This window comes from Nomascus leucogenys, chromosome 8, assembly GCF_006542625.1.
Source record: "Nomascus leucogenys isolate Asia chromosome 8, Asia_NLE_v1, whole genome shotgun sequence".
NCBI lineage: Eukaryota > Metazoa > Chordata > Mammalia > Primates > Hylobatidae > Nomascus > Nomascus leucogenys.
Window position 1 is genome coordinate 108,193,803 of NC_044388.1, and position 21,129 is coordinate 108,214,931.

At 45.6% G+C, this 21,129-nt stretch overlaps 1 protein-coding gene across 1 annotated transcript in view; it reads right to left on the reverse strand.

Annotated features, from left to right (window-relative positions):
* The window catches only part of MED27 (mediator complex subunit 27), a 227,964-nt gene extending 208,118 nt beyond the window's left edge, over positions 1 to 19,846 (reverse strand). The window contains exons 1-2 of the mRNA XM_003276779.1: positions 19,607 to 19,846; positions 17,392 to 17,536 (exon numbers count right to left, since the gene is read on the reverse strand). Of these exons, the coding sequence (XP_003276827.1) occupies positions 17,392 to 17,536; positions 19,607 to 19,809 (348 nt within the window). The 5' untranslated portion in view covers positions 19,810 to 19,846. The remainder of the gene's footprint in view (positions 1 to 17,391; positions 17,537 to 19,606) is intronic.
* Positions 19,847 to 21,129: the final 1,283 nt, after the last annotated feature.

A 21,129-nucleotide genomic window follows, 5' to 3' on the forward strand; every position in this document is an offset into this window, starting at 1 on the left:
TGGACAAATGTGCAGAGGGACGGCAAAAGTTACTATTCCCCTCCCACCCGACTGTGACCACTGCACGGTCCCACATGATGGCTCCATTTCTATAGAAGCTTCCTTTGAGGGCCGCCCTTTCCAAGCTTCTACAGGAAACCCTTTACGGTCCCCACCAAGCACACTGTGTTGCTCAACTGGAAAATTCAGTTTTCAAACAGAATGTTTCAAACATTTCCCAGCTGGGCGCAGTGGCTCATGCCTGTAATCCCAGGACACTGGGAGGCTGGGACAGGTGAATCACTGAAGATCAGGAGTTCGAGATCAGCCTGGCCAATATGGTGAGACCCCGTCTCTACTAAAAATACAAAAATTAGCTAGGCATGGTGGCAGGTGCCTGTAATCTCAGCTACTTGGGAGGCTGAGGCAGGAGAATCACTTGAACTCGGGAAGCGGAGGTTGCAGTGAGTGGAGATCACACCACTGCACTCCAGCCTGGGTGACAGAGCAAGACTCCATCTCAAATAACAACAACAAAAAATTCCCTTTTTTCTTTCAGAGGATGGTGTCTACAAGCTTTAACTTTCTTTTCATCTCTTGTCACCCTACAAGTAGCTCTTTCTTCATCAACTAATGGACTGATACAAGAGCCTTTCTGCATCTACAACCATTTCTCCAACACTAAAGGACACTTTAGGACAGAAAGGGGGGCAGCAAAAGGATGTGGGTGAAACCTTGAGGGATGGAGGCTGAACCTTAACTTCAGACATAAGTTCTCCAAATAAAAAGTAAGTCAGAGCTAAAAGGACCAACGGTGCCTTATTCACAGCACATTCCTGCAGGCCCTGTCCCTTCAGGGCCAAGGAGTGGCTATGGGAGGGTATGTCTCACCCAGCACGGTTAGAATTGGAGGTGATGCTAAGGTATAAAAATAACCGTACTTTAGACCCTTTGATTTTGGTTGTAAGATCTTGCTTATTATACTGACACTGCTAGTAGTTTGTAAGTGAAGTTGATTTGGCATGCTTTCAAACTATATTGTTTTAGCTTGAACGGTCTATAATAAACTTTTATAGAGCATAACATGTTAATCACTATAAAATTTGTTGTATTTTAAGAAGGGTCTAAACATTTTATTAATAAAATGCCTTGTTTACAAATCACTCCTGCCATCAACCTCATTTTACAGATCAGGAAACAGGAGTGAGATGAACAATGTCACCAGTTACTAAAGGGCAGCAGCAGGGCTGGCACCCAGGCCACCCACCGGGCCCCAGAGCCCAGGCTTTCACCCCATTCATCGCAGCTGCTCCTGGCTTGATGCAATGACAGGCATGTCCATGCTTCAGAAACCGTAAAGGGCTAAAATAAACATAAGGTGTTTCTATGACTTTCACTGTATCCTTTCTTTGCCCTTTTCATAACTGCCTCAAAATAATCAGGATAATTTACCTTCTGTTTGTATCCCCAAACTAGTTTAAAAAAAAGAAAAAAACAAGCCTTAATATGCATGCTCCTTCAGCAAGCCGAGCTGTGAGTGGAATGCATAAGCCCAACACAGACATCGCAGCAGCTGTGTGCTCTGGAGACACAGGGGTTAGTAGTCATCTCCCACCAACCTGCAGAAAAGTGGGCCTGGAGTCCTACCTATGCTCCTACCTCCTCTCAAAAATACGCTCAATTAACGCTATCATATTGTCTTCAAAGATAATTAAGCTACTCATCTAACTGAAAGTGTTTTGTTAGTTTGTTTTCTTCTGATGGACTTGCTAGATGTTGGAAATACAACGGGGAACAGGCCGATCTGGCCCCAGGTCCTGTCCAGGTAATCAGTACTTAGAGTCCAGCATGAATCAGGCTGTGATGTGGGCAACATGGGAGCGGGCAGGTGGCCTGCAGAAGCACATAGGAGAGCTGCCTCACCCCAACCTGGGGAGTTAGAAAAGACTCTCAAGTAACAAATATAGAAAAATGAAAAAGTATTCGCCATGCATAAAGTGAGGCGGGCCCATTTGAACACAGCAACAGCTCAGGCAGTAACAAGGGCCAGCAGGTCGAGTATGGTGGCTCAAGGTGACTAAGTACCAGAGCTGGGGTGCTATGGGAGCCAGACCTGGACCATAGCGAGCTACATTATGGAGTCTGTCTTCATCCTGAGCACGAGAAGGAGTCATCAACACATTTTTTTTTTTTTAAGAGACAGGGTCTCACTCTGTCACTCAGGCTGGAGTACAGTGGGGTGATCACAGCTCACTACAGCCTCAAACTCCTGGGCTCAAGTGATCCTCCCACCTCAGCCTCCTGAGTAGCTGGGACTTAGGATTATCGCATACCACCACACTTGGCAGATTTTTTCATTATTTTGTAGAGACGGAGTCTCACTATGTTGCCCAGATTGGTCTTGAACTCCTGGGCTCAAGCTATCCTCAGCATCAGCTTCCCAAAGTGCTGGGATTACAGGTGTGAGCCACTGCACCCAGCCATCAGTACATTTTCAGCAAAACAGTTATGTGATCAAACTTGCATTCTGAAAGGTCACTCTGACTATGTGGGAACAGGATCAGGTGTAAGACAGGGCCGTCAGTGAGGAAGCTGTTCCAAGTGTCTTAGTGACAAAAGATGGCCTGAAACAGGGTGTATTTGCTCATTCAGTTAGCAGCAGACTCATTAGTATCATCTGAGGAGATGGGAGATGCAGTCACTAGGAAGTGCCTTCCAGAGCACGCCAGGCTGCAGACAGTGACAATGTTCCTATCTGGGTTGCTTATGGGAGGCCTATAATAGGCCTTTTCCATTTTGCAACTCATAAGAATAAAGCAGTTCCCCCAGAAACCTCCTCAGCTAGCCAAGAGCTCTGAAACCTTCCTTGAAAGCAGTACGTACCCATCACTACGTGATTGAGAAGGACAACACTTCACTATCTGGAGGAAGTCTCAACACGAAAAGCAACATTTTCCACAAGACATCTCGCTAGGAAATTATCACGTTCTGGCTTTATGAGCTGAGGTCCCCAAGTACAACGTTTTGGCCGAGGATTCCAACCAACTGCCAGCAGGATAATGTGGTTATGCTGTCTGAGCTACTGTGAAAATGCATTAAAATCTCAATGTTTGAGCTCATCCAAGCAATTAAAATTAACATGGACTGTTCTGTTTTAGACTGGGAAAAACAAGGGATAGGGGAATGTTGGCCTCCATAATCCTCTGCTAGTTTCTTAAACATTTTAAAGGCATTTGGAGCTGGTATGTATGCTATCCAAACCGAGTCTGAAGGGAATCTAGTTAGGCAGGAACACCTCCACTGCTCAAGTGTTCAGGGGCAGGGGGAATCGCAGATGGGAGCTTGGGGTAATGAGCGAAAAACTTGGACCTACTGGGCGCCTACTATGTGCCAGCCCGAGCTAGGTGCATTCACCACCCGGAAAAAGGAGTGTCTTCAAACCCATCTGGCAGGTGAAGTGGAAGAAACTTAGAGAGGATCTAAAGCACACAGAAACTATCATGGAGACACCGGAGGGAAAACGCACTTCTGCCTTATCGCTAAACAAAGCACTTCAATGGTCACTTCGTCATTTTCTCCTCACTAAGACATCAAGAATTCAGTCTATCTTGAAACTCGGGTGATTCCAATTCTCATCACAAACAACATGGATGATGTAGTATTTTGAATCAACGCATTCAATTCTGGGAAACATGCCGAATACCAAGTGTGACTTTAAATGGCAAGGTAGATAAATCTTGCTATGATTGGATGACTGGATGAAGAGCAGGTGGGTGGTCGGACACACCAAGAGAATACAGAGCTTCCGGGAACCCAGCATGCCCAGAGGAGGTGCTGAAGTCAGGGAATAAGGCCGGTCTCACGCACAGGCAAAATCGGCCTTCGGGGTCTAGAGGAGATGTAAACAGACCCAGTCTGAAATACAAGGAATAACAAATGTGTAGCTTCTTTGCTACAGAGTCACCAATACATATCTCAAAGAACATGTAGAAAGTTATCTCATGATAGAAACACCAACTGAGTCACGTCTGAGGTTGATGGAACCCTAAAGCTGATTGAGTGGTTGCCTTTCCTCTATGGGCCACAAATGTAAGATATATAGCGTTCTCTTCCAATCAATGAGAATCCCTTAAAGAGAGCACAGCCTTAGGCTAGAAAAGGATAAAGGGAAACTGGTGCCATGCCAAGAGCAAATAAGCCAGAAAACGGTATATCGCTAACAATACATTTGCCTTAAGTGTGGAGCAGAATTAAAATGCACCATACTATAAAAACTGGGTGATATTTAAGACACCAGGATAGCAAGACAAAATTTCCTTCATGTTCAGACACTGCTTTAGATAAGTTACATTTGCCAATTTAAGTCACCCGGCACTCTGTCATGTTCCTTTCTGACAGTAAGGACTGGCAAGCTGAGGCATTTAAGGCCACTGGTTAAGGAAAAAAAAAAAAAAGGCAAGCAGTAGGGCCAGAAATTATTACTAAAACCAGGTGCTTTGGGCAATTTACTCCTCTGTCGACCAGGAAGGTAGGGAATTACTGGCTTCATTCACTGTGCGTAGAACAGCAACTGGAATGTAGAGGTGCTCAATAAATGCATATTGACTGGATGGACTGGATATTTCCTAGCAAAAAGCACACTACCCAAAAACACAGTTTGGAAATGATTAAGAATTAGCACAATTGGTAGCAAGTGCGACCATTTTCTCACACGTTAATGCATATACACATTCAAAATCTACAGATTCTCATCCTTCAAAATTTAACACATACAGCAGCATCAAGAGAGGGCTAAGACCAGAATGCGCAGTGGTGGGAACTACTGATAAGTAATCAATAATCAGTGAAACCTACTGACTAAAAATAACAGTGGTCTACCATAACCCTCCAGTGCTGAAACACACAGACACACGCAAACAGGGAAAGGAGAAGAGCGGCGGGCATCTCAACTTATGAACCCGATGGGTGACCAAGTACGATTCCTGTTTAAAACAAACAAAAAGGTGCAGGGGTGGTGCCTGTCTTGACACAGCCATTCTTTGGTGGCCCCTCCCACCCCAGTAAGGGGCTCCTGGGCAGTACCTTTCTCTTTCATGAGACACCCCGCAAAGATGCCAGTGAGTTGCTCAGATCCCAACTTATCATATCTAGAGCTTAACGCACACAAGGGTGCCTGCCGCTCCCGAATCTGACAGGCCTGCAGCTGCCTTCCTCATAAAGGTCAAGGCAATTCCTCTAAGCTATGTCCATGCCCGGGCTGGGCCCCATATGGCTGTCTGTGGATCACACCTGTCCCCAATGTCACGTGGACGGACCTTTGGTATGTCATGTGGACGGACCTCTGGTCCTGCTGCACTGATGGGGGTCGCCCAGGAGAAAAGGCAGTATCTTAATGGGCCTCAATGGTAGAAGAAACCTCTCTGCTTTTCTGGACATTCTACTGACAGTCCCTTTTATAGCTGCCAAATATCGTTGGTCCCAGTTAGAGGGCTAGCTGGCCTTGGACAAGTCACTCTCTATCAAATGAGATGTGATGCCCAACCTGGTCACCAAAGTCCCCTAATAGTCAAAGGACGTACAGTCCCTGGAGTGTGCTTGGAAAGATGGCAGAGGTGGTGCTCAATTACTGCGTGCCTGCTCTGTACTCAGTGCCAGGCATGCCAAGACGACTCCAGTCCCCACCCTGGAGAACGGGGCCACACCCAGAGAGCAGGCAGCCGCAGTGTGGTCAGCGTGACTGCCCAGAGGCTGTGCGGCAAAGCCGGCTGAGCTAAGCTCTGCTTGGTCTTCATCGAAGAGACACTTTATCAGGGCTGGAGGAGAGAATGCATTTGCAAAAGTGCAAGGCATTCCAGGCGGGGGCATGGTGAGCAGCAGGGCACAGCTGACCTCTGCAGGCTCCTTGCAGTTGACCCAGGGTGCATCTCACAGAGCAGCCACAGATGAGGCTGGAGGAGCCTCCAATTCCCAGGGTTGAAACACGTTTGGCAACGTGATAAAAAGACAACAAAGTTCTTGATTTGTCAGCAAGTACTAGATGAGCAAACCATCCCCAGTGTGATGTGAGGGTCTTAGAGAAGTCAGCAAGGAAAAGCAGAAGCTGAGCCAGGACCCTGGCCAGGGACTGGCCCCAGCAACAAGCCTCACCAAGCCCAAGAAACTGTGGTGAGCTGGTGCCTCCCAAAACAAGTAAGTGACTGCGGCAAAGGAAATGCAGAGAGCAAGTTCCAGAAGCCAAAGAAAAGTGCAGTGAGCAGGAGGCAAAACAGATGCCCCAGCTCCCCTCCCGCACACAGGCCAGAAGTTCTGAGCCAGTGCAGAGGATCCCTAAGATTAGCACAGAGCGTAGTTTGGGAATCTTCTACTGCCAGAAAGAAAACGAAAAAAAAAAATAACAATAAAAATAAAAGCACATAGCAGCCAAAGAACTGGAGAGGAAGCCTCCTGGCACTCACTCCCGGGCCTCCTGCCTCTCAGTGCTCCTGCACCTGACAACAGCCACAACCAAAATCTGAAAAAGTTAAGGTGATGCAAACAGAGGCAGATTCAGAAGGAAAAGAAACCACAACAAAAATGACCGAGGAAGAGACTCAGAGGCTCCAATTTCACTCCAAATACTGTTTTATTGCATACTTGGAAATCATTAATACCAATAATTACCATTTATTAAATGCCACTGTGTGTCCAACCCTGAACTAGAAACTTGATATACATTTTCCAGTTAGATGCTTAGAACAGCCCTGTGAGATCAGCGCCATGCCCATTTCACAGTCCAGCAGGTGTTAGGTAACTGGCCCAAAGTCTCAGGGCTAATACAGGACAAGCCTTCATCTTGCAGGGAAAACAGGCAAGTAAAGGCAATCATGGGGTAAACACAGGGGGCATCTAATTTGGATGCATCTCAAAGCCTTGCTTCCCAGAGATGTTTAACAACTAAGCTGAGACCTGAATGACTAAGAGTTTTCCACAGAAAGAAAGGAGGAGGAAGAACAATTGCAAAGGCCCCAAGACAAAGAGATGATGGCCCCTTGGGGAACGACAATTAATTCTGTAGACTAGAAGTGGCAAAAAGAGCAGGGAAAGTGGGGAGAGAGGAAGCTGTGCACTAAAGTCTCCATAGACAAAATGCAGGATGTCTGGGCTCCATTTTCACATATGGACTCCAGTCCTCGCCCCCCCACCAAAAAAGCAAGCAAGCATGGGGAGAGATGGGGAAATACATGCAACAAGTTTAGCAAAATGTTCCTTTTTTTTTTTTTTTTTTTTTGAGACGGAGTCTCGCTCTGTCACCCAGGCTGGAGTGCAGTGGTGCGATCTCGGCTCACTGCAAGCCCCGCCTCCCGGGTTCACGCCATTCTCCTGCCTCTGCCTCCCCAGTAGCTGGGACTATAGGCACCCGCCATTATGCCTGGCTAATTTTTTGTATTTTTTAGTAGAGATGGGGTTTCACCGTGTTAGCCAGGATGGTCTCGATCTCCCGACCTCATGATCTGCCCGCCTCGGCCCAAAATGTTCTTAATGGTTGAAGCTAGGTCATTATTCTCTCACTTTTGTGTATATTTGAAATTTTGCATAATAAAAAGTTTTCATAATAAAGAGTTTCTTCCCCCTGCAAAAAGGGGGGAGGAAACAAGCTAGAAGAACAAGTGGTGCTAGACCATGACAACAACGGGCCTGCGCTGGGGCTGCTAACGGTCAACAGGTCACGTACAGAGACTCCCCCGGGCCACACACTCCCATGCAGTATTCATGTCATCCTCACTGCTACCCTAAGAGGCAGGACTACTCGTGGTATTTTACAGATGAGGAAACTGAGGCTAGGTAAGCCGGCCAAAGGACTCGGGCTCCTGTGTACTATTACTAGAAAGCCTCCAAGTGCCAGCGAGGGAGCTGGAATTCATCCTAAGAGAGAGGGAGGAAATCACCGAAGAGTGACAAAATCAGATCTCTACATTTTAAAGATCCCTCGAGAGCTGCAGAGTGGAAAATAGATTAGAAAGGGTAGACTACAGGCCAGAAACCAGTGGGGAGGCTGCGGCATTGCCCTGAGCAATAATGGAGGCCCGGGGAGAGGCAGCAGCAGTCAAGATGGAGAGGGAAGAGCTGAGAGGCTGTGAAGAGGGGAAATCAATAGATCTGTCAGAGGGTGTGAGGGACAGGCAGAAGCGACGGATGACACCCAGGGACCTGGGCAGGTGGCTGGCTAAGGCATCCCACCACGAGAAGCAGGTTGGTGGGGGCGGTGAGGATTTCAGTTCTGGACTGCTTCAGTCTGAGAGGCCTGTGAGTCTCCAAGGGCAGCTGTCCAGCTGGGCCCTTTGATACATGGGTCTGGATGTCAGGGGAGGGAGCCAGCCTAGTGATGGAGTTAGATGTCATTGTATGTGGCTGGCAAGTGAAGCCACAGAACAGATGAGATGGCCCAGAGAAGGGAGAGAAGCACTAATAAACCCGCGGCCTTCTCCCAAACCAAACCACCATGAAGAGAAAAGACAAGAAAATGGGAGGCTTCTGTACATGTAATGATATGCTTCCTTCCCACCACCAATGTGCAATTTTGCATAAGGACAAATGACAGAGACAATTTCCTTTCTACTTAACATTCCTGGAAGAGAAGAGAAAATGCCCTTTGTAGGCTCTGGTTACAATCTACAGAAGGCTCTGGATAAACCACACAAACCTGATCATCCCAGAAAAGGCTGACGGAAGAGAGTCAAGCAGGCAATCAACGTGAGTCCCCACGGCCAGTGGCTCCCAGGGGGCAAGCTGACACACGTCCAGCAGCCTCTGCAGCCTCCCTGGGGCCGGCCAGTGAGGCTTCCAAAGAGAGTTCTTGCTCTTTTACAGAAAAGAATGAGGGAGTCACAAACCTGATTCCAGGCAACAATGAAGTGACTATTTTCAGAAACCACAACTAATAAGTAGAACATAAAGACATGGAATTGGGCCAAAGCCTTGGGATAGAAACCGTTTCGAATGATAGTGGCATGGCTTGATTTTCAGTAATATTTACCCGTGGTATGTTACAAGAGGCGAATGCTGTCTGCAGAACCTTTGCAAGGTAATTTTCCACTAAAGTCCCTGGGGGCTGCTGCTCCCCTCTGGGATATTCTGAGATGCTCTGGAACATACACAAAGGCTGTGTGTACTTCAGAAACATTACCGGACTAGAGCTGAAGAGGTGGAAATACTCTCCATTCCTCGGATTACACTTTTGTTTCCATGACCACAGAAATGCAATGATGACTCCAATGAACCTCTCCAGGGCAGAGCTGGAAAGGTCTGAAGAGACCACACAGCCCAACCCTTCATCCTACCGATGAGGAAGCTGGAACCCAGTGGGGGAAAGCCACTGGCATGAGGCCACGTAGCAGGACAGTGGAAGGCCGAGACTGAACAGTGCTCTCTAGAATGCTCCGTCCAGAGTTCTCCTGACTGCACACCGCCAGGCGCAGCTTTACCATTCACATTAAAATGAGCAAGAATAAAGAACAGTAGCTGCAAGCGCACCACCCTGGGCACTGGCCTAGGTCCCTCAAATGTGCTCAATGCCTTAGTCCCCACGACAGCCCCGGAAGGTGGAAGCTACTGTTATCCACATTGAACTGATGAGGAGGCTGAGGCAAAGACACGTTCTGCCACTCGTCCCAAATTAGAAAGCTGGGAAAGGGGGATGAGGATTCAAACCCTATAAAGTCTGACTCCAGAGCCCTGCTGATAACAAGCACCCAGTTTACAACCTGGAGAGAATCCAAAAGTTCTAAATTAGCCTTTGTGTTCAGATATTGTCCTAAAGAAACAGGGCTTGCCGAGCATGGTGGCTCACGCCTGTAATCCCAGCACTTTGGGAGGCCAAGGCGGGAGGATAGCTTGAACCTAGGAGTTTGAAACCAGCCTGGGCAACATAGTGAGACCCCCATCTCCACAAAAAATTTAAAAATTATCTGGGAGTGGGTGTGCATGCTTGTAGTCCCTGCTACTCGGGGGGCTGACGCAGGAAGATCTCTTGAGCCCATAGGCTGAAGCTGCAGTGAACCATGACTGTGCCACTGCACTCCAGCCTGGGCAACACAGCAAGACCCTGTCTCAAAAAAAAGGCTAAAAATCCCAGACTGGCCCATAAGACTTTTCCCACCAGGTAAGAGGACTATAAAACAGATCTGATTTCCTAGCTCTTACTGAGTCCCAAGGTGAGAAGAGTCCCCTTTGGTGTGCACAAATGTCTGCCTGGGGCAGAACATGCCCTTCTCACCTCCTCTCCACAGTCCTCTCACCGCTCCTGTGGTTTGTCCCCAGGATCCTTGCCCTGCCTTTGCCCCTCAATTCCCACACCCCCCACCAAACCCCCAATCCCTTACCTCCACCCCCAGGTTCTGTGAGGAAAGAACTGCCCCCCACACACTGATTCATATTAATGTGTGAATTGCTGTCTCAGTGGAAAAGGTGCTGATTATTCAACAGAATCTCCAATGTGAAGAACTTCAGGAGAATACCAAAGTCAGGTGTGGGAGGTCTGGTGAGGGAGCAGAAGCCACTGGAAGATGGGCCACCACTGCCTGGAACCTGTCCTCAGCATTGTCTTAAGACAATAATAGCAGCCACCAGAGAGTACTGACTCTGTGCTAGGTTAAGTGCTTTACTTGTATCACCTCATTTCGTCCTCATAACACCTTTCTGAGGTGGGTACAATTATCATTCCCATCTTAGAGAATACAGCACTGAAGCACAGAGAGGTTAGCCCCACAGCTGTCAGGTAACACAGCATGTGAGCCAGAGTGGTCAGGCTCTGGAGCCTGCGCTCTGAACTACTGAGCAACACTGCCACTCGATAAACGAGTACACACGCATATGAGTAACGCATGCCCCATAAATGAGCACACACACGAGAAACAGGCGTCCCATGAACGAGCACACACATATACGTGTAACATGCACCCCATAAATGAGCACACACACATGAGTAACGCACACCCCATGAACAAGCACACATGCATATGAGTAACAGGCGCCTCATAAACGAGCACACACGAGTAACACCCCACAAATAAGTCCATATGCATACGAGTAACACTCACTCCATGAGCACACACACGCGAGTAACACACACCCCATGAACGAGCACACCAAGCACACGAGTAACCCGCACCCCATGAACCTGCGCCCCATGAACAAGCACATGCATACAAGTAACCCACACCTCATGAACAAACACACACACGAGTAACCCGTGCCCCATGAATGAGCACACGTGTATACAAGTAACACGCATCCATGAACGAGCACACATGCACACGAGTAACACACGTCCATGAACGAGCACACATGCACACGAGTAACACGCGTCCATGAACGAGCACACATGCACACGAGTAACGCGCGTCCAAGAACGAGCACACATGCACACGAGTAACACGCGTCCAAGAACGAGCACACATGCACACGAGTAACGCGCGTCCATGAACGAGCACACATGCACACGAGTAACGCGCGTCCATGAACGAGCACACATGCACACGAGTAACGCGCGTCCATGAACGAGCACACATGCACACGAGTAACGCGCGTCCATGAACGAGCACACATGCACACGAGTAACGCGCGTCCATGAACGAGCACACATGCACACGAGTAACGCGCGTCCATGAACGAGCACACATGCACACGAGTAACGCGCGTCCATGAACGAGCACACATGCATACGAGTAATGCACACCCCATAAGTGAGTACACACATACACACACCCCATGAACAAGCAGACACACACACGCATAACACGTGCCCCACGGACGAGCACACACGCATATGAGTAACACACACCCCATAAATGAGTACACGGGCATATGAGTAACATGCAATCCATGAGTATACAGGCACAGAAGTAATGCACGCCCCATAAATGAGCACACGTGTATGCACAACACACACCCCGTGAACGAGCACACGGGCACATGCATAACACACGCCCCATAAATGAGTACACACGCCTATGAGTAACACACACTCCATGAGTACACGTGCATACAAGTAACACACGTTCCATAAATGAGTACATATACATGAGTAACATGCATTCCATAAATGAGTACACACATGTGTACTATCACTATGCCTGGTCATTATAACTACTATTTACTTAGCACTTACTATGTGTGAGTTATCCTAAGACATTTGATGTGCATTATCTCAACCTTCGCTTCAACCCTATGATACAAATACTTACTAGTATTTATAGTAAAGGATAATACTTTATCCCCATTCTACAGATGAGGAAACTGATACTCAAAAAGATTTTTTTTCCCTTGTATCAAGGGTTGTGAGCTCAAGTATAAGCACAGAGCTGGATCAGAACTCAGGCAGTCTTGACTCCAGAACTTACATCTAAGTTTTTATATTTTTGTTATACCTTCCTTGACTTCTAAATCCTACCATGTATCTAGCTGTCCAGGAGACTGGCTGTATTTCATTGTTTTCTCTGGTTGGCTGTTCTTTTCATAATGGCTCCCATGGTATCCAGGGTTTGCAGGCGGGGAGGGAGGAGGAGGGTGCAGGGTTCAAGGCTAACCAGGGCAGTCTATACTACAGCCAAACCCACTATGCTAGCAAGTTCATTTTGAGTGATGGGGTGCTACAAAGGTTAAATTTAGGTGAAAGAACACCTTTGCTAATAAAAGGACAATCCAGAAGGGTGCTCAATCCTAAAGTCATGATGATTAAACTGTGAGGGGCATTTAAGTGATTTTCTTTCCTATTATATTCTGAATGAATCTGTATTCCCTGAACATGTAGCAGCTATATGGAGAGAGGAATGAGTCAGGGGTAGGCCTGGTGGGAAGGAAAACACGAGTAGAAATTGGTTATAGGTAACTCACAAAGTAGGATAACCCTAAGAGGCTGGTGGAATTGACTCTCTCCTCTTCCCAGACAGTTTTCACATTGCTGCCAAAATGACAGCTGCCACAGAACACCTGACATCAGGTGCAGCAGCTCAAATTAGCCTGACTCAGGCAACTCCAAAAAACTTCCACCAAGTCCCATTAGAAGGGCACACCAGGTGACAGATGATGTGGATAAAACTGCTACAATCAGCCTTCAAAGAGCTTATCATCGGTTCACCTAATGACCTCACCTTGGCCTTCCAAATGACCCCCAGCCCTAGCCTCCATTATAAGATCTCCAAATTTCCTCCCTTCTGCAAGCACCACAACTGGCTTTCTCAGTAATGGCTGAAAATGGAAATGCCCTCATTGTACTTCATCAAAAATACAAGCAAGCAAACCACAAAAGGGGTTGTAAATTAAAAATTCAACAGAAAACGCTTTGATTCATTTATTCTTTCATTCACTCAGTGAATCTTCATTGAATGATTACAGTGTACCAGGCGCCTTGCTAGTTGCTGGGGACTCCCAGCAAGGAACAAGATGGACATGGTGCCTCTCCCCTGGGCCTTATAGTTTATCCTTAATAGAGGACAGAGTCCCTAAAGGAAAGGTTCTGCGTTGCAACGTAAAACAATTCCAACCCTGTTAGTTCCATAATGCAAAAACAGAAAAGAACACCTTCAGAGACAGATGTGAGAGGTGAACTTTGCAGGAACTTAAGCAACAATTAAGCAACTGGATTCTAATAAGAACAGTTCAGGAGGGCAGGAGGGAGGAAATGTCTTCAGACTTCCCAATGGAATATTCTTGGAATAGAAACTTGCTCTTTCTGTAATAAAAAAAATCAAACGTGGAAAAAAAAAAAAAAAAGGTAGCAGCAGCACCTCGCTCTGGGCCCATTTCCCAAGCCCAGTAAAAAGTGACACTTCTGGGGTCTTTGCAGCTTCAGATGTCGCCAGGAAAAGGCGGACGTCTTAGTCTGCTTTTCCAGGCAAATATACAAGTAACCTTCTGCCATAAACAAATGAAAAAAATCAAAGCCAGAAATAAAAGCCTGGTGACAGGATGCCAGAAACCTTCAAAAGGGGACCTTCAGAATAAGTTCAGGTTAACTCTCAGCATCTCTGAACATAATAAGCACTATCAAGTCTACACTGACTATTTTATAGCAAGGACAGCGTTGATGCCAATTATTTTTTGCCCTAGTCAAGAGAGCTTGTCATCCTTCTCAGAACAATTATCTATAGGTGCATAATAGTGAAAAGCTAAATTCTTTCCCCAATTCAGTACAGGAAAAGTGCTGCTCACAGCAATTTAACATCATTCCATTAGATGAGATTCATTTTTAAACGTGTTATTCTAACAATTATGCCAAGTACCATGTAATTAATATTCCAACTGACTTTACAAAAATTACAAAATCCCCTAAAGAAAATAATTAGTCATTAAGCATGAACGAGACTTTTCTATGGCCAACAGCACATAAAACAGAAAGTTCATCTCATAATGGATGGGTATCAAAGCCTTTCTCATATGTCCTTCAATTCTTAGCCAATAGTGCATAGCGCTGACATTGGCAAGTTACCCCAAACTTCACTTAACATATTCACGCACTTACTGGTTTAAACTCTTTGAGGGTAAAATGATGAACGATGAAAGCTTTAGCAATTAAAAAGCTCTTTTCATTTGTAGGAAAGGCAAGATAAACACATATAATTAATTGTTTGCTTCTTCCATGTCCCCAGCTGGAAATTAGAGTACTGGCTTATTTCTTAAGGCTACTTTTTGTGTTTATTAAAGAAATGTATATAGGCATCCTCATCCTTGTTCTCCCTCTTTTCTTTCAGGGTTTTGTGTATTCTTATAATCTACTTTAAATCCCTTCTAGAAAAAGGTAAGGTATAAATAATAGTCACATAGGACATTATCTGCTATAACAGAAATAAAAAACATGTTTTCCTTGCCACCCTCCTCTGAATAATTGGCAGTGGCTGCCTAGTGCCAGAACAGAGAGTTACAAGGATTCTAAGCCAATATACACACAGCCTCAACAGGAAAGAATGCAATGGTTGATTAGTGATGTCTGCCCTAGAAAGAGCAATAGGTTAAGAATCCATGTACCATCTCCACCCTTTGATAAATCACTAAAAATTAGAAAAATACATACAGTTTCATGAATAAAATATAATGTGAATTGTTTCCAGGATGCAAGTAAACGTGGAAAAAAAATGTTTTCTACAGTTGAAAACCTTAAGCAAAACTGGACTAAACCATCAAGTTTTAGAAGAAAGAACACTGAACCAGGTCAGGAAACCCAAATTCTGGTCTAGCTTGGGGAGCTATAAACAGGTCAGTTTACTGGACCTCAGTATGCGCACCTCTAAAATAAGGGGCTGAGTCTCTTAATTGTTCTCTTGTGCTGGTGAAAGAACATAGTTCTTTTACAGATGCTTAACCTCAGCAGGCCGGGGACATGGCTACAACCTCGACACCTCCTCACATTGCTCATGTGAGATTTATAATCTGGGATAAATGCATACAGATATTTTTAACCTGTAGCATTTCCAGCACAAGAAGTTCCACATACATAACATTTCTTTTCCTTAATACAACCTATTTTCCACTGTGGGGCAAGGGTGGGGGTTGAAGTAGGAACTTCTAATAGTAGAACAATTCAATGATTAAACTACCTTCATTCAAAAGTTCAGTGTCATCACTTCAATGTAAGACTAGTCATTTCCACGAAGTGTCCCACCCACTCATGGTTTTGAGATCAGCCTGAATCTTCTCACCACTGAATAGCCCTTGTCACTGTAGCCTATTTTGAGAACTTTACCCATGGGATACATCAACATGGCTTCCTTTTCCAAACACCTATCTGTGTAGAGCTGGAACAGTCCCATGTCTGGCCTAAAAAGCCGCAACAGACATCTGTGATTTCTTCATCTGCCCTGCCTCCATCCCTTCTGGGAGCTCCCTCTCTCCCAACTCCAAGGAACCCCATTTCCTGTGTTTCAGGTGCTCTGAGCTGCGGATCCCACCCACGGATGCAGTGAATCATCTCAGAGGGCACCTATCAAGTTTGGGCCAGAATCCTTTTTCAGAGCCTGATATGGACACTGGGAGGTCACCAGGTATAAGAACTATGTACACCCACAACTGTCGAGCCATGTTTTTTACCCCTTGGAGAGCATCAGGACAAGACGGGAAAGCAGTCCTAGGGAGGGCAGGAGAGTGATGTTCCTGCCACACCATGCGAGCACCCTGATCCTCTCGAGCTCAGTCACAGACAAGTAACTCCCTGAACATTTTAGTTCCTTCAACCAATGAAGGCCCCCGTGCTTTTTTTTTTTTTTTTTTTTTTTTGGCTAAATTTAGACCCAGCTGGGTTTCTGTCACTGGCAGCCCAGAGTTTTGGGGAAAGGCCTTACGGGCTAAATGTATGCATTCAAGGTTCAAGTTCTTTCTTTAGTAACCCATGATAAATCACCTTCCTAAATCACAAATGCAGCTCCCACAGTTCCACTTCAAACCAAAGAATACTAAAACACCCTCAAAGAGAAATTCAGAGAAAAAATTCTGCACACCAGAAAAACTCTCAAGGTTTATCTCTCATCCAAGAACTAAGGGGAAAAAAACCCACAGAAAAGAGGAAAATGACGATGGATTACTGGAGGGGGCACAACCCTGCATACAGTTAAACAACCAACAATTCTCACAACAATTAGTCAAGGAGGCAGCACAGTATAATAAAAAAGCTTCCAAAATCATTCCTAAAATATATATTCTAGTTCCCTATCAACATAAAAAGCCCATACACACATGCACGCCACAACACATAGCACCCAAAAAAAAGGAACTTGTTAGTAAACAAACGAACCATTTCCAGATTCATGAGCCTAATTGTTTCTGTTATTTTTCAACTACAGTTTAGTTTGCCACTTACAGCTGTCCTAGGGTCTCTGCCACAGGCCTGCCTGCTGAAAGAACCCATGAATATCAAACTCTACAGAGCATGTTAAGAACAGTCTCCCTTAGGTGGCATCTAAGTAATTAGAGAGTCATCTAACAAAAGGTATTCTAGTGATGCTCATCCATCTGTGACAGAGGAAAAGACAATACAAGAACATAATGTGCGCAGCTAAACATTTAGACACCTCCTGGGGGCCACATATTCCTCTGCGAACCTGATGAAAGCTAGGAAGCCTTCCCCAGATATACATGCACATACCACAACATACTGCATATAATTTTAAGGGGTTCATAAGAGTTGCTCCCTATACCCAGTCTCCAGGTTAAATACACCTGAGTTAGAATTTTTAATACGTAATCACCTGAGCATCATGCATCCCCAAAGACTTCAAAGGACTACAAAATAGGTTACAGAAAAATTCTACAACTTCCAACTCCATAACCCCATGCTGAATCAAGAACATGAAAAGCAATAAAAACTTACTCTTGCTTTCTGCATTTATGGAATATAAGAAAACTTGGCTTTCCATATATTAGCTCCATTTATTACGTCTCCCTTACCTTGTTTGACCACTTATATGCTTGAAGGAGTTGACTATAGAGAGGAGTTTTGTCCTGCACAGGATCCAGGCTTAACAGCCCACTGTTATGAAGAGGATGGTTCTCAGATGGCTTGCCTACCAGATTGCTCAGACGTTCCAGCTCACTGAAAAGCAAAGAGATAAGGCAAATAAACCTAAGCCCACTTACACTCCAGGGTAAAGCCAGCCCCCAGGATCAAAGACTGCTCTTCAAACCATCCATCAGAAGTCCCTTAAGAAGAAATACTTTTTGAAAGGTTAAAAAAATATTTGGGACACTTAAAAAAAAAACAAAAAAACCCAAATGAGAGTTTATCTGACTTTAAAACAGAGCTTCTGGTGCCATTCCAAAGGAGGAAAAAAAAGGTAAGGGCATTAGAATCAATAAGACTCCCATAATCAGAATTTAACAACTCAAATTCATCTCTGCAGTGAGGAGGAGACTTTCTGGAATTTTGAAATGTGGTATAACACTGCCTCTCACTAAGAGTTTTCAGACCCAAGTGCAGATCATCACACTTGGCAGAACAGCAAGTACCTGAATAAATGACGACTATTTATCATTCACATAGGGATAGATTTGTACATGATGCTTCACAGATGGTAAAACTTAACAAAACAAAGAAGAGATAAAATAAACAAATGGAATGGAAAGGCACCACCGAGGGGGCTGTGTCAAACAAACACACTTCAGTCTAGCAGGAAAACCCTCGAGAAGCTTGGGAAAGCGAGCCAACAAGAGCACATTCCAGGAGTACGTTCTGAGGGGCCAGTCCCAAACTACCAACAAAAGACTCTCTAGGAACAGCTTCTTATGCCACATTCATTTTGGAATCATCAGCCACCTTCTTCTTGGCACTACTGTACAAAGATTTAAGAAGGCAAAAGGATAATGTCAGCACTCTTAACGTTTCTATTTAAAATGGTGAAGGGTTATAATATCCTGAACATTACAAAGGGAAGTAACTCGGAGAGAAAATGGAAAGAAAACAGAAGATAGGGAAGAATAGCCAGTGCATCCCCTGAAGCAGGGAAAGTATTAACTGGTGCTCCGCGCTGTGCCAGAGAACAGCAAGCGGATGTGGGCGTTGAGGAGGGGTGTGTGATTTATGGCAACTACTTAGGGGGAAAACAAAAAGGCACCCATCATTTGGCCACCTCCTCCTCCGCCTCCTCCATCCTACCTCCTCTTTCCATCTGGTTACTAAGGAGACCAAGTTGAAAAAACAAAAATCCAACCAGTCCAGAAATCAAAGGATGACTAGCTCACCAAATGCTTTCCCCTACTCAGGTCAGTTCTGAGAAGTAAATGGCAAAAATCCTGAAATTCTAACCTTCCTGGGAAGGGCTGACTCTCTTATAAAAGAGAAGGCAAGTTCAGGACCTAAGCAATCAAGAAGTGCCTACTATGTGCCAGGCCCTTTACAAACATGCTCTCGTTTAATTCTTACAACACTTATAAAGTATAAGTGAAGAAGGTGCTTTGTAAGAAAGAGGACGAAAAGTGGAATCATTAACCCTAAAAGACTACAAATTAAGAAGCAGGGGCGTTAAGCATAAGTAACTAAACTGGTTAAGAGATTAGAGAGTAGGTCTCTACTGCGGAAGGAACTGAACAGGAGCAGTGAGAGTGGGAGTGAGGAAACTGATCAGGTGGTTTGGGAGAGGGTAGGGGAGAAGGTGAAGATAGCTCAAGGCCTGGCCTGTTCCGTCGTGGTTGCGGGTGGGTGGTGGTGAACTGATGAAGTCCAAGTTCAGGGCCGGGGAATTGGGGCTAATCAGATCGGATGCACTTGGGTTTGGAGCCGACTGACCAGGTCCTGTCTGTACTATCACTACATTCGGATCAGACGTGATGGGGCACAGAGGGCCTACAGGTGAGAAACCTGCCAAGCTCAGAGAAGTGGAAGTTCATGGGAAAAGCATGCCTCCTTGTCAGGAATGGAACCGCCACAGAAGAGGTCGAGGATGGCGGGAGACAAACAGGACCAGGAGGCCAGGAGAAGCGAGACGAGAAAGCGGGGATGGTGTTAAGGTGTTCCTGAGGGGCAGGCAGAGGCTTGGAGAACACGAAGAGAAAGAACAGGGATCAAGGGAAATGGAGAACAGCCCCTGCCTGGGAAGACTCGAGCGACGTAGGGGCAGGGTCGGAGCGGGGCCGGTCCCCGACCCCGGCCCCTTCAGCCGGTACCTACTTGAGGTCCCGGTTGACCGAATGTAAGTTGTCCTGGAAGTGCGCAATAAAAGCCTTCTCCCGGCCCTCCAGCGTCTCCTTGTTCCGCATCCCATCCTTCAGGCAGTCGAACACCCTGCTCACGCTGGAGCGCAGCGCCTGGATGGCACTAATGGCCTGGGAAAAGGCCTCCAGGTTCACACTGACATTTATCACGTCCGCCATGTTGCCGCCGCCACAGCAGCTCTCCAAAGCCGGCTTCGCCAGCAAAAAGCCGCGCTCGCTGATGACGCAACTCCGAAGACCTCTGGGAAATGCAGTTCGCGCGGGGCTACCCAGAAAGCACTTTAGAAAAAGGGTTTCCGCTTGAGCTAAACTAATGAGTGGGCAGGAAAGTGATTTTTCTCAACTTGGGGAAGTCAGGTTGCACTCTCGGTTTGCTTAATGGTGACAAAGAAATACAGAAAGTTCCCGCATTTCCCCAAACTTGCACTCTGGGGAATCATGGGGAAAAGAATTGCTCAGAGCAATAGTGTAAAAAGGAAAGGAGCATAGCCCATTCAATAAAATGAGTCCATATTCATAAATAAAGCGGGGAGAAGGAAAGTTTCTTCTTTCCAATAGAATGCCAACTCATAAATGCAGAAAGAGTGATGGAATTAGAAAATTGCCATTTGACAACCATTAGAATAATTGAGTCAGATAGAAATCCATGGATGCTAAAACTAGTGGGTGAAAGTGTCAGAAAAATAACAGGTTTTTTAGGTAATCTCAAAGTATCGTCCTCCAAGATGCTTATTAATTAAGAAGAGGAAAATAATGATCCAGAGATTCCACTTCTGGGCATATACCCAAAAGAAACGAAAGCAGGGACTCAATACTTGTACACATGTTCATAACAGCATTATTCACCAAATAGCCAAAAGGCAGGGGCAACCCAAGTGTCCATAAACTGATGAACAAACAAAATGTGATACTGGCATACAATGAAATATTCTTCAGGCTTAAGCAAGAAAATTCTGACATATGCTACCTGGAGGAAACTTGAAGACATTATGCTAAGTGAAATAAGCCAGTCACAAAAAGACAAAATTCTGTGTGACTCCACTTATATGAGGTGCCTAGAGTAGTCAAAATGTTAGAGACAGAAAGTAGAATGGTGGCTGGTTTGCAGTGAAGCACACACCTCTGAAAATAACATACATAGCATAGAGGTTGTGGAAGAAAGAGAAGGTTTGGAATTTAAACAAAACCAACAAAATGTTGGCCAAATCTGGCTTTATGGAAAAATTAAATGTCTCTTTGTCCTGTTGGCTGTAAACAGGTTTCTGAAAATTTATTATCTTTTTACTAAAGGGAACCTGCCCAAGTCCTCATGTTCTTTCCTCAGAGGAGCTGGGGTTGCATAGCTTGGAGCAGAGAAGAGGAGAGCAGGAGGTAGGTCATGATTGGGACCTTCAACTCACCTTCATGTCAACCCAAGACAAGAGTCCTCCTTGGTTAACTAGCGGCAATAACAAGAATCAGTTGTAGGAAAGCTGTAGA